We start from the raw sequence: 12,036 nt of genomic DNA on the forward strand, positions 1-12,036 counted from the left end.
AATAATAATCACAACGATATCACATGCGTATATTATATTATATGTGTGCCCGCAGATCGTCAGCGGAGGGTCGACGATGAGCATGTACCGAAGATCGGGGATAATGAGTAGCAGCTGGCTCACGATGTAGGCCGAGCGTGTGTATATATATATATATATAATTATAAGGCATGCTGCGAGTCGTACCGAGATCGCCACTACTACCACCGGTACCCGCGAGACTTGCACGACGTACGCCCAAAGCAGCAGGATGGAAGCACCGCCGTTTCGGGTCCTCTCGCCGGGGGGCCGGATCTTTTGCGAGCCGACGATCCATCAGCCACTGCCCCCGCCCGCCCGAGCCCCCGAGCCCTACAAGATCACGCCCCTGAGCACGAGTTACGGGCGCAGCCACCGCAACTCGAGTTTCGCCATCATTGCCGAGCCAAGGCCCCCGAGTCCCCCCTCGGGGGAGGCTACGGCCCCCTCGAGGCCCGGATCCGGCAGGGTCTCGCCCTTTCGAGGCCGCGGCTTCAAGGGCCCGCCTCCCCGGGCGAGATCGCGCTCCAGGCCCCGTTCCCCCGACAGCCGCCGAGGTAGGCCTCCACGCGCACACTTACCAATCTTTTTTCATTCATTGCTTCCCTCCCTTCTCTTCGCCGTAGGCTCGCACTCGAATCAGAACAGCCCGAAGCGCAGCCAGATACCGAGACCCGCGGCGGCCCGAGCCAACTTGGCGACGACCAAACCCAAGGAAAACGGCTTCGTTCCCCGGTACGGCAGACGCGCCGTCAGCGACAACTACGCGTCCAGCATAGCCGGTAAAAACAACAACAACAACAACAACGCCAGTAGCGGTCGCCGGCCGGCGAGACAGAGGGCGCCCGAACTCTCGCCCATCCGGGGCTCGCCCAACAAGCCAGCCGCGGCCAACAAGGTATACCTATACACGCTGTCGCGGTATAAAACTTTTTCCTTTTTGAACCCGTTGTTTTTCATTGATACTTAGGGGGTGGCGAGGCCGAACGGGGCGCTGCCGAACCACAGGTACGACCGGAACCACTTGGCGCCACCGAAGCCGGGCAACAACAAGAGGTTCATCACTGCCACGTCGACGAGTGCAGCGGCCAAGGCGACGCAGCGCAACAACAGAGTCGGCGACTCGCCCTCGAGGATCCCGAGGAGGCAGGGGGGCCTCGGCGCGGGTGATTCAACGTCCACGCAGAGCCTCGCCGACGGCGAAGCCACTGCCAACAACGCCGGTAGCGCCCAACCCGAGGAGCCCAAAACCAGTGCGGACAACAATGTATACCCCTTTTTTTTTTTTCATCAAATTTGTCGATGTAGTTTGTAGGAAACAACAAACGATCGCAAATGATTCTTGCAGACGGGCAGCAGCAAGAAAACCAAGTCTTTGTCGAGGGAGAGCGTGGCGCAGCAGGCCAACGACGAGGACGGGGGCCTGGTGGAGCTGCTGAGGCAGTCGTCGGGGGCGACGGGCACCTCGAGCGTCGTTAACACGACGACGACGACGGCCGTCCAGCCCCTGCACATCGACGCGACGACCATACTGTCCGAGAACGAGTTGGCGGCGAAATTGAAGAGCCTGGAGAGCAGGCAAAAGACCGCGGAGGCCGAGGCAGGCAACTCGGAGAACGAGGCCGGCAACCCGAGCTCGGACGCCTCGGAGACGGGAAGGCAGAACGCGACAGCGGTGACTTTTTTTGCACTCTCATGTATACATACATTTGAATGGTGGGCGCTTTGTGTGCAACGACACTTTGTTCGTAGGAGGAGCGCGAGGCGTCGTTGTCGACGCACAAGAAAACGGACAGCAAGAGCAGCATAGCCCAGAGCTCGAGCAAGTCGACGGCATCGACGGGCGACTCGAAGAAGCTGTCCCCGGCGTCGAGGACGGACAGCGGGGCAAATAGGGTAATGGCACCCGACGGGGAGGACAGGGCGATGGCTAACAGAAAGAGGGTGACGCTGAACGCGCAGGAGGCGATCACCGCTGAGTCGGACTCGTTGGGGAGCCTCCACTCGACCGACACGGGGGTCAGCGTCAACACGGTCAGGGGCGTGTCCTCGGCCAAGGAGAAGACCGGCTTGCACGTCGTCAAGCGGCCCGACGAGATCGAAACCCTCAGCGGGAACGTCGTCCACCACGAGAACAACGGCGAGAGGACGTGGGTTTTTTTTTCTCCCCTCCCTTATCATTGCTTACTCGCGTTGGAGTGTAAGAACAACACTTTCGGTCGCGTTGAATCGGATTGAATCGAAGGAAGGAAGGATTCGATTCGATTCGATTCGAAAATCGGGGAAGGAAAAGCGGTCTAGGGCTTGATAATGTAAGCAGTCGAGAACGTGCAAAGGTCCAGAGTTCCTTAACCCCTTGGCTGTCGTTACACGTACACCCTATTATACAGTTTGCACGGTGGGCGGTGGGATATACGGGTATGCATAGGTGTGTGTGTGTGCGCGCCACCAGCTCTCCTGTATCGATCCTCGTTCGAAGGAGTTGGCGTTAGACACGCGTGCATGTATTGGGAAAAGAAGGAGTTGCTGCCGCTGTTTGGAGTGCACACACGATTTACATTGCCGACGTCGACGTCAGCGGGCCGTTTCACCATGCGGAGGGTTAATAAATCGCGGCTTGGCATCAAACGCCTGCTTTGTTAATGCGAAACTGCAATACGGGCCTCGCACACGTGCGGCTCTCGTGCGTGGATATATGTATATTATAAGCACCGATTTGTTTGTTTTGGTGCATTTGTCTTGTATTTCCCTCTCTCTCTCTCGATTGCCTGTCTCGAGCACATTTTTCACATTGTAATCGCATGCACGTTTTTTTTTTTTTTTTTTTTCAATTCAGCGACCCAATTAACCATTTTGAATTTAAACTTTCAAACGCGGACTTGGCGCTTTTTTCCCCGAACAACCCGAGATTGTGATATTTTACGAACCGGGAGTCAAGTGTCCGGTCGTCCAAAGTTGAAATCTCACTTTTGGCCAAACAAACGCCCGTGTGTACAATAATTACACCTGACGCGAAAATGAAAAAAAAAATAAAAAATCGGCTCGTTCACCCGTTGTTTCGCATTTTGTAATTTGCATATTTCCATGTGTATGTGTACTTCAAAGGGCACGGAAAGCGATAAGAAGCCCGTGGGTCGCGCTTTTCTAAACCAAATGCGGGAAACGAAAGAAATCTCGCAAATCGAACCCTCTGGCACGCGTGGAGTGATTTTCAATAATGGGGAAACCAGAGAAATTTTCCTTCCAAGTGGGTGGTCGAAAATCACTCGAGTGCCCGTAAAATCGGTTTACCTTGAGGACCAAATAGCTGTATCATTACACCACTTAGGGCAAAGTTGAGACAAAAAAATGGGCGAGCGAGGGGGGAAAGCGAGAAATAAAAGTAACAAAGCTTGCACGCGTATGTATGTACAGACACCGAGCGCATGTATGTGTAAAAATTTCGAAGGGGCGGGGGGGTTCGTTCGGCCGGTCCTAGGTGTATTATGCGGGTCGCGTGCGCGGCCAAGGTCAAGTGGCGCCCAGCATTACATTGGGTATTATTGTGTAAAATGTACACTTGTACTCTCCCTCCTTTCTTTTTTTTTTTTTTTTTCTTACGATGGTCTTTGATTTTTTCTCCATTCGACCCTCCTCTCTCTCTCTCTCAGATTTTACTAACTGTGATACGATATATTATGTAAACTTTTATCTACTTATTTATTTACTTATTTATTTATTTTATCAATTTTTACTATGAATTAGACTGGGAGTAGGCTGCAAATGGCTCCTACTATATTGAGATATGTAATTGCACAATAAGCCGAGCTACAAGGACCGATTAGCTCTTAACTCTGTATTAAATAAATTCAATTCTCTCTCGTCACTAATTCCATCATCGCCGCTTTCTTGGGGACGTCGTAACTTTGCCGATCGATGCCTAATTGTTTTTGTTATTTTTATTCGTGTACGTGCCAAACGTCGAATGTTCGATAAATGCAAATGTCTAGCTGTGTAGTTTACATATCTAAATTTTCGTCCCTATTGTACGCGGAAATCGATGATTTTCACGATTTTCGACGATATTTTTTCACCCGCGCGAACTGTGCTGGAACTCGTTTTTTTTTTTTTTTTTTTTTGCTCTTTTTTCTTACGTGGTAAATATCACACGAATGACTCACGTAGGGGGGTGTGACGTGAAAATACACATTTGTATCCTTCCGTATCTACTGCGCTCACGTCCGACCACAATCGGTCATTACTACTTGCGTCGCGGACTAAAGAAAAAAGGGGAGACCAAAAGGCATCTCGTTCGTAGCACCTATCCCAAGGTCAAGCTCGCGGGTAATGACAATAACGGCCCCAACGACGTTGGCTTAACCGCGACAAAAGTATCATGTACATAATTACAGCAGCAGCTCGCGTAGTTGAAATAATTTCGCCAAGGCCTCTCTCGGGCACGTAAGTACTTTCCCTACGTGTACGTATGTCCGAGAAAAGCAGGGCAGCGCAAAAGGCTAAGGAGTACACCTCTGGAAAGAAAGAGGGGGGGGAAAAAAAAGTGCTCGAGATTTATCGATCCCTACGCGCGCGTGTGTGTACGAGCAAAGAGGGCCGTTGGGCTCGCGTGACCAGAGTTAACATCAGCGGCGACTGATGAGGGGCTATACACGGGCGAGCCCCTTCTCGACCGACCGGTGCCGCAATCTCGGCAGCGCGCACACACACACCCAGAGTCCGATGGTCAACTCGAGCTACTCACTACCAACGGCAGCAGCTGGCTCTCTCTCGTTTTCCTTCAGTCAGTCACGACAACCCTTCAGTTCGCCGCGAGTCCTTCCCCGACACGTGCCGCTCCACTTTACCATACCACACCGCGACCAACTGGGCTTTTTTGTCTCCTCCTCTTTGGAACTTCCTCAAAACTCCGTTTGTTTCCGATCGATCGGTAAAAATCGTTTGTACATACGCACCGGCGCGGCATCGGTATCGGCAAGTGTTTATCTTATATAACCCACGCGGGCTTTTGTTTATCAAAGGACACAAGCAGCAGCGGGTGCGGCGAAACCATCGGCCAAGCGACCCGGGCCCAAGGGCCGTAAGAAACCAACGGCCGCGAGCAGGTGGAAGCGTCTAAAGTTCGGCAACAAGTTCATCACCGGCGGTAGCAAGAAACAACAGCAACAGCAGCAGCAGCAGCAGCAGCAGAGGAGGAAGGGCAAAGGGCTCCCCGGGTGGTGGCCAAAGATGCGCTGCTTAGCGCTGAAGCGCGAGCCCAAGGGCCGTCCGTGGCCGGGCAAGCAGTCCCGCAACCAGACCGCCTCGACCCTCCAGTTGACCCTCGACTCCCCGGGCAACCCCAAGCAACAAGGCCACCAGTCGAGCAGCCTCAAGGTCACCCCGAGCAGATGGTCGAGGATCAAGGAAGCCTGCAGGTAATACATGCGCTCGCATAAAAAAATCGACCCACACGTAGTAACGATCGCCGCGAGAACAGGTGCGCGAGGCTGAGGGCGCGGACGCGATTGGGCACGAGGCGGGGGGCCCAAAACGTCCAGGTGGGCCCCGTCGAGATGGCCCCCCGGCAACCCGGCTGCTGTCCCGGTGGACCGGGACGTCGACTGGGCGGGCTCTGCCGGGGCCTCTTCACGCGCTGCGCCGGCTGCTGCACCCTCCCAAAGTGCTGCACCGGCGGCTGCGGCTTGCCATCCTGCTGCAAGAGGCCCGACAAGCCCAACAAGAACCCCAGGGCCAAACAAAGCGTCGGCAGCATAGCTCCACCCCCCGTCGCCGAGGTAATTTTATTACACCCATTTGGTTACGTACATCATGTGCACTAAAAATTAAAATATGTATATATATATATACGTGTGTGTGTGTCCTTGTCGCACGTGGCTGGAAAATAGGACACCAGGCCAAAGCTGCCGGATGTCCTGATCGAGCACAACTCGGTGATGCGCGGCGCGATACCCTGTTTGCCGGTGCCGTTGGCCTGGATCTGTCTTATCTGCAACGTCCTCCTCCCCGGCTCTGGTAAAACTCGCAAATCTCCGACCGATGATAATTTAACGCCATATACATACATTTCATTAATGTTGTCGTTGTTGATGCAGGTACAACCATGAGCGGGTTGTTCAACCTGTGCTGCGGTCAGCCGCGATTTTCGGCGACAGCGAGCCCCAAGGCCAGGTTCGGCGCCCTCACCGTCGACATCGTCGTGGGCGTCAGTCAACTATTCACGGTCCTCTTTTGCCTCGTCGGCTGGGGCTGGAGCATCTGGTGGGGCGTCACTATGCTCCGCGTCGCAAGTACTCATTTCATTATACTATATGTTACACTCATAATATCTTACGTGTTTTATTATTATTACATATATATGTGTATATACCTGCTTGGGGGGGGTATATATCGTATATATATCTGGGGTCGCATCTCTGAATTTTAACGAGGCTCTCGTGCGACCTACATTATACCTCGCGCGCTCATTTCGTTCTTATCTTTAACCTTTTTTTTTTTTTTTCTTTTTCAGAAAAGTACAAGCGCTTCAAGGAGTCCGAGGCTGCGGCCAACGATCCGGAGGCGCGCGGTGAGACCGGCATCGCTCTTCCAGCACCGGGGGTATCGGCGTTGCGCACCGAACAATCTCGCTGAACTATACACACACTCACCATGCACACAGTAGTGTACATATTTGTATCTTACATATATACGTTATTGTTACCTACCCATACTGCGCGTACACTTAGTATACGACTTTTTCAACCTACCGTGTAGTGTGTACTCATGAATACACCCCTCGAGGTCTCTTTTGGAACATGGATATAACATATATATATACGTACCTGTGGCCCACTGGAACTCACCCCCTACTTCCCTTCGCCGTCATCGTCCATGCATCGCGCGTACTAACATACATACCCACGTGTATATTTTTTCAAGCACAACATCATCATCATCATCATCCAACGATAATACCTACCTGTGTACGTTTACACCTGCAGCGCGGACTCTGGGGTGTCATTTCAGTTTTTTAAAAGATGTCATTCCGTGCAACGGACGAAACAAAACTATACTAAGTATACAATTTTTTTTATCTCTACGAGGCGTGTTGTGTACTTGGATGCACTTGTGGCGCAAATGAGAAGAATATATATCCTATATATATATAGAATGAGAGAGAGAGAAAGGAGGATTTTTTTTTATTTCAAGCAGTACATCTACACGTACATGCATACACATTATATTATAGTTGGTTTTTGTTTTTTTTTTTGTTTAATGTAAAAAAATTTTCGAGTCAGCTCGGTTTCCTTTAGCTCGATTTTTTTTAGTCTTGCCAACAAAGACTGAGCTCAAACGCGCGTCAATGGTGATTTCCCAGTTAACGCGGGTGGAAAATAGGTTGTCCGCCGCACGAGATCGAGATGAAAACCACTTTTTTTTCTATATCAACAAGCAGTGATGTTTTTTATACAAGCGACGAATGGTCGAATGATAATTTTTAAGTATCCTACAATTATAACTATATATGTTTATCTTTTACGGGAATCGGTGAATATCAAAATCGGGTAAAAACATTTTTTTTTTGCTTCCACAATGAAAGCACATTACCCGGAAACGGTTGTATTGGGCAATAAGTTTACTACAAATGGATATATATATATACACGAAAAAGTTTCCTCGGCATTACAACTTATACGACGGACGATCGCGAGTATGTTGCAAATTCCAAGGTATCGATTTTTTTTCCTCAATTAGAAACAAAAAGGAAGAAAAAAAAGAATAACTGAAACAACGATTGTTCTTCCATTTATTTTTCATCGAAATGATTAGTTATGCGGCTTACGTCAGTTCAGCCATCAAATCACACGCGAATCTCTAATCACTCATATCAGCGGAATTCCGGAATATATTATATTGCGAGGGCATAGCGTTAAGTATTTTAATTTATTGACGTGACTTTAAGTGTCGACGAGGATTTTTGGAATGTCAAGTTTCTTCTTCTGATTCGTTCAACTTTTTTTTTTTTTTTTTTTTTTTGTATCTTAACAATGTAATTTCACTTTTTTTTCTACGATGATATATTTACATATATGATTTTCTTACATGTAAGTGTAAAATAATCAACGAAATGAAAATAAATAAAATATTTTTAGAAAAATGAGCGACTTACTTAAATTTGTCATCCTCACGATTGCGCAACCAATTAACGTGCAATTAATAAGTTTTCTTTTTTCTTTCCTATCCTGTAACACAAGTATATGTTACTCAAAATTTACATACCTGATAATCCAAGTGTGTTTGCTCTAGTTTCGTGTATCTGCTCCAAATCATCGCTTTCGTTTCCTTTGAACTTAACTTTGTTTTCTTTGATAAGATGAAGATAAAAAAGTAAAATGTATACATCGAATCATGTGCTCTGTTTTCTGTTATTAGGTTGTCGCTTGAAGTTTTTATTTATCATGTTTTTTTTTTCCTTATATTTCAGCAAAAAAATGTTGACTAAAAGCATAAAATAGCGTATGTTGAAAAAGAACATTTTTATCGCGTATGCATATTTATGAATAAAGCAATAGAGAAAATACGTATTTATATGCTCTTTTTATATTTCTCTAGCGGTTGCGTGAACTGCAGAAATATCGACTCGACTCGGATGCATGTATAGATAACAATAATCATAAAAAATACGCTATTCGATCTTTCAACTAATTTACTTGAATTAGTTGACCATCCCTATAAAAATGGTCAAAAAGTTAAAAATTAATAACAAGCTGTAAAATTTAAAATGAAACTGTACGCAGCTTAGCAAAGAAAAGGCGCATTTTGTGATATTAAGTATAAGCTGAATTACTTGCATTCGTGATAAAACAAAAGTGAAAAAAATTGTTTTTCATAAAAGTATAACGTGATAAAATGAAAATACAAAAATTACATCTCGGCTGTTTGGCTGATAAGACTGCTACTTTTTTGTTTTTGTAAATAAAGCTTCAAGCATAAATTAAAATAAAAGTGGTCTGATATGGATTATTTGGTTGTCGTGTCAATACAAAGGAAAAAACTTTTTGTACCTAAATTGGAGTATAAATATAAAAGAATTTTCCTTTGTGCTGTATTGGATATAGGTACTGGTATATAATTTAATATTTGGTGCAGAGCATGGTGTGGGTGTCAATGAATTGAGTCGCCGACGTTAAATATATATATTCGAGTAGTATATAATGTTTAATGATGTGACTTCATTATATATATATATATATTAGATAGTAATCATAATATATATATATATATATATAGATGTCATTATGCACAAGTAGATTATTTGTCATATAATAATTGTGTTACAGTGTGTAATGTGACTAATTGTATAATAATAATAATAATAATAATAATAGGAATAACCATTACAGTCACGTGACAAACTTAAAATAACTCTAATGAATAGAGACTACGAATCTATATATGTTTATATGACCATACGGCAATAAAATCTAGCTCCCACGTTTTTTTTGTTTTATCATTTTGTTGTTATGTTTCTTATCGTTTCAAAACATTATTTTATTTGTCGTGAAATCATACACAACTCCAATATAGTGGCAGTTGTTATCTCAACGGTGGTAGTGTTGGCGATTATTGTGGTGTATTAAAGGTGCAGGATTACAAGTTTTGATTGTTTTCGTATTCAGTGCATATTCAAGGTTTTTTTTTTCCTTCATTTTATACATTTAATAATGATAAAACGTAAAAGTGACAAGAGGAAAAGTAGTCATTCATTCAAGTGTATATATATATTTATGCACCCCCAGTCAACGTGTCGTGTCGGAAAAGTAAGAAGCACACCTTTGTTGAATCAACACGAAATCTCACAACAAATTTTTACAGTGAATCATTACACATACAAATGGTGATATTAACATGCGCTTTTTTTTATACATGTATAAATATATATAAAAAAGAAAAACAAAACAGTGTATCGATATGTCAGTTTACGTGGTTTGTTAGGCATGTATGATTTACTTGGGAGTAAGTATGGTGTTGGTGTCGTGACGTGTCGTGTTGTATGTACTTTGCGGACGTGTAGCTGTTGTTGTTTGTGCTGTTGTGTTCAGTGTGAGACGATTTTTGTGTTACGCTACCTCTACTAAACCTTCCTATATGTTTTTTTTTGTCATTTTGTTGTTGTTTTTTCAACTTTTTTTTTTACATTTTTTTTTTTTTTCTAAATAATTTTACATCGTACAAGGTACATGTATAATGGTGCGAGTTTTTCTGTGTGTTTTGCAGATTTTTTTGTCATTCTTTACTTTGTTGTTTGTTTAGCGTTTAATGTGACCTTTGTTCCCGTTTAAATTATATCATCAATGTTGTATCATTGTTAGAAAATACAGTCCTTTCGTAGAAACATACAGAAACCTGCTAGTGTCGATCAATGCAAGCCTAAATTTTTTTTTTTCAATTTGCAAATAAAATCAGCGAGAGTATCGATCATTTGTTTAGTGCCTTTCTAATATTTGTTTGAGTGTACTTAAAAGTAATTGTCATTCAAAAAAGTATAAGTTCAAGTGATGTGCGAAATATGTGTTTTTCTTTTTATGCGTACACTTACCGATCATTCGTCAACATTGATACTAAAGACACAATGTTATTATTTGATGTATGCGAAAGAAAAACATAAATAAAAATCATAAGCATGTTTAAATATGTTTCTACTAGCCTAGGTAAAAAACAAAAAGTATTTTATTAGTTGATTTGAGGGTATCAATTCAGAAACCAATTCAATATTTGATAATTCGTACTTTAGTTTCTCTATATATCGATTTTTTCATAGATATACATCAGATTTTTCTCTTTTTTTGTTATATTGTTATTATTATTACTGTTATCAATTATTTTTTGTTACTTAATATTTTTGGTGAATTTCGGAAAAGAGAAATAAAGAGAAACGCGAACGTTAATTGGCAATGTCGATAGAAAAATCATGCAAAATATATACACAATTTACAAATTATCTCGTCGTGTTGAATATAAAAAAATAATTATCTTGTATTGAAATATTACGGTCATATAAAATTATTCCGTACTTTCACGACCTTAACAGATATTATATTACAAAATAATAAACTTTAAAAAAGTGTTGGATTTCTCGACCATTTCTCTTTTCCTCCAATCACCGAATACTTTTGCTTTCATTTAAGAGACTGTTGAAATACTTTATAATTTTTTAACGGCTTAATGTTTTTTTTTGTTTTTTGCTTTTTTTTTTTTTTATCAGAACGGTGGTACATCATTTGGTAGGGTGCGCAGGGCTGCTAGGCACAGATAATTGACTCGCAAATTCAAACAACATTACAGCGTACGACATACATTATTTTGTTAAATACAGATATAACATTTCTTCTGTATTTGTATTTTGTTTACTCGTGTTTCACTCAAACTTTCTTTCCCCTTTTCTTTTTTTCTAGGTTTTTTTTTTTTTTTTCCATCCACTGGCTATTTCTTTTACCACGAGATTCAAAATTGTTTAGCAAAAAAAACATTGTTCTTTTCTGCTTCTTCAACGCGTCGTTCTCGCTCCAAAGAACTTAAAATATCACTCGCCTTCTTATTTTACTCTATTCCATTTCTTTTTTTTTTTTTTTTTTTTTTCTTTTCTTATTATTCTTCATCTAAACTTTGTTTAGTTTTAAAACAGCACGCCGACTTATTTTAAACGAGCGAAAAACATTCGCACTCGTAATAATGTACGATGAGTTTCATTTTGTTTTGTTTTCATTTTGTCTAGAGATAAAACTACCTTAAAATACATTTACATAATTTTTTTCAATTGCTCGCGCAGTGTCGTGACAAAATCCGGAAAACTCGTGCCGTTTGCACTTGCACATCTAATCTTTGATGACAAGAACTTTCTTTTCTTTTTTTTTCCCCCTATTCATTTTATTATCTCTCACAATTTTTTTTATCTTGTATTTTTTCTCATTGGTCGAAATATATAGATATATGTGTATATAAATGTATATTTCTCTGAAGCAAAAAACAGTCCTCTGA

The 12,036-nt window shown here is 43.2% G+C and overlaps 1 protein-coding gene across 1 annotated transcript; it reads left to right on the plus strand.

The window, feature by feature from the left end:
- The first annotated feature begins 250 nt into the window (after positions 1-250).
- On the plus strand, positions 251-6,659 carry stum (mechanosensory transduction mediator stumble). The gene is made up of 10 exons (XM_089588841.1): positions 251-575; positions 645-916; positions 989-1,285; positions 1,367-1,693; positions 1,771-2,168; positions 5,037-5,432; positions 5,495-5,792; positions 5,904-6,030; positions 6,111-6,305; positions 6,527-6,659. Exons 1-10 carry the CDS (start codon positions 251-253, stop codon positions 6,646-6,648), a joined length of 2,757 nt encoding a protein of 918 aa, XP_089444967.1. The 3' UTR covers positions 6,649-6,659.
- Positions 6,660-12,036: the final 5,377 nt, after the last annotated feature.

Source organism: Copidosoma floridanum, unplaced genomic scaffold (genome assembly GCF_036245765.1).
Source record: "Copidosoma floridanum isolate Cflo_tuat_1 unplaced genomic scaffold, Cflo_Japanese_pri ptg000007l, whole genome shotgun sequence".
Classification (NCBI taxonomy): domain Eukaryota; kingdom Metazoa; phylum Arthropoda; class Insecta; order Hymenoptera; family Encyrtidae; genus Copidosoma; species Copidosoma floridanum.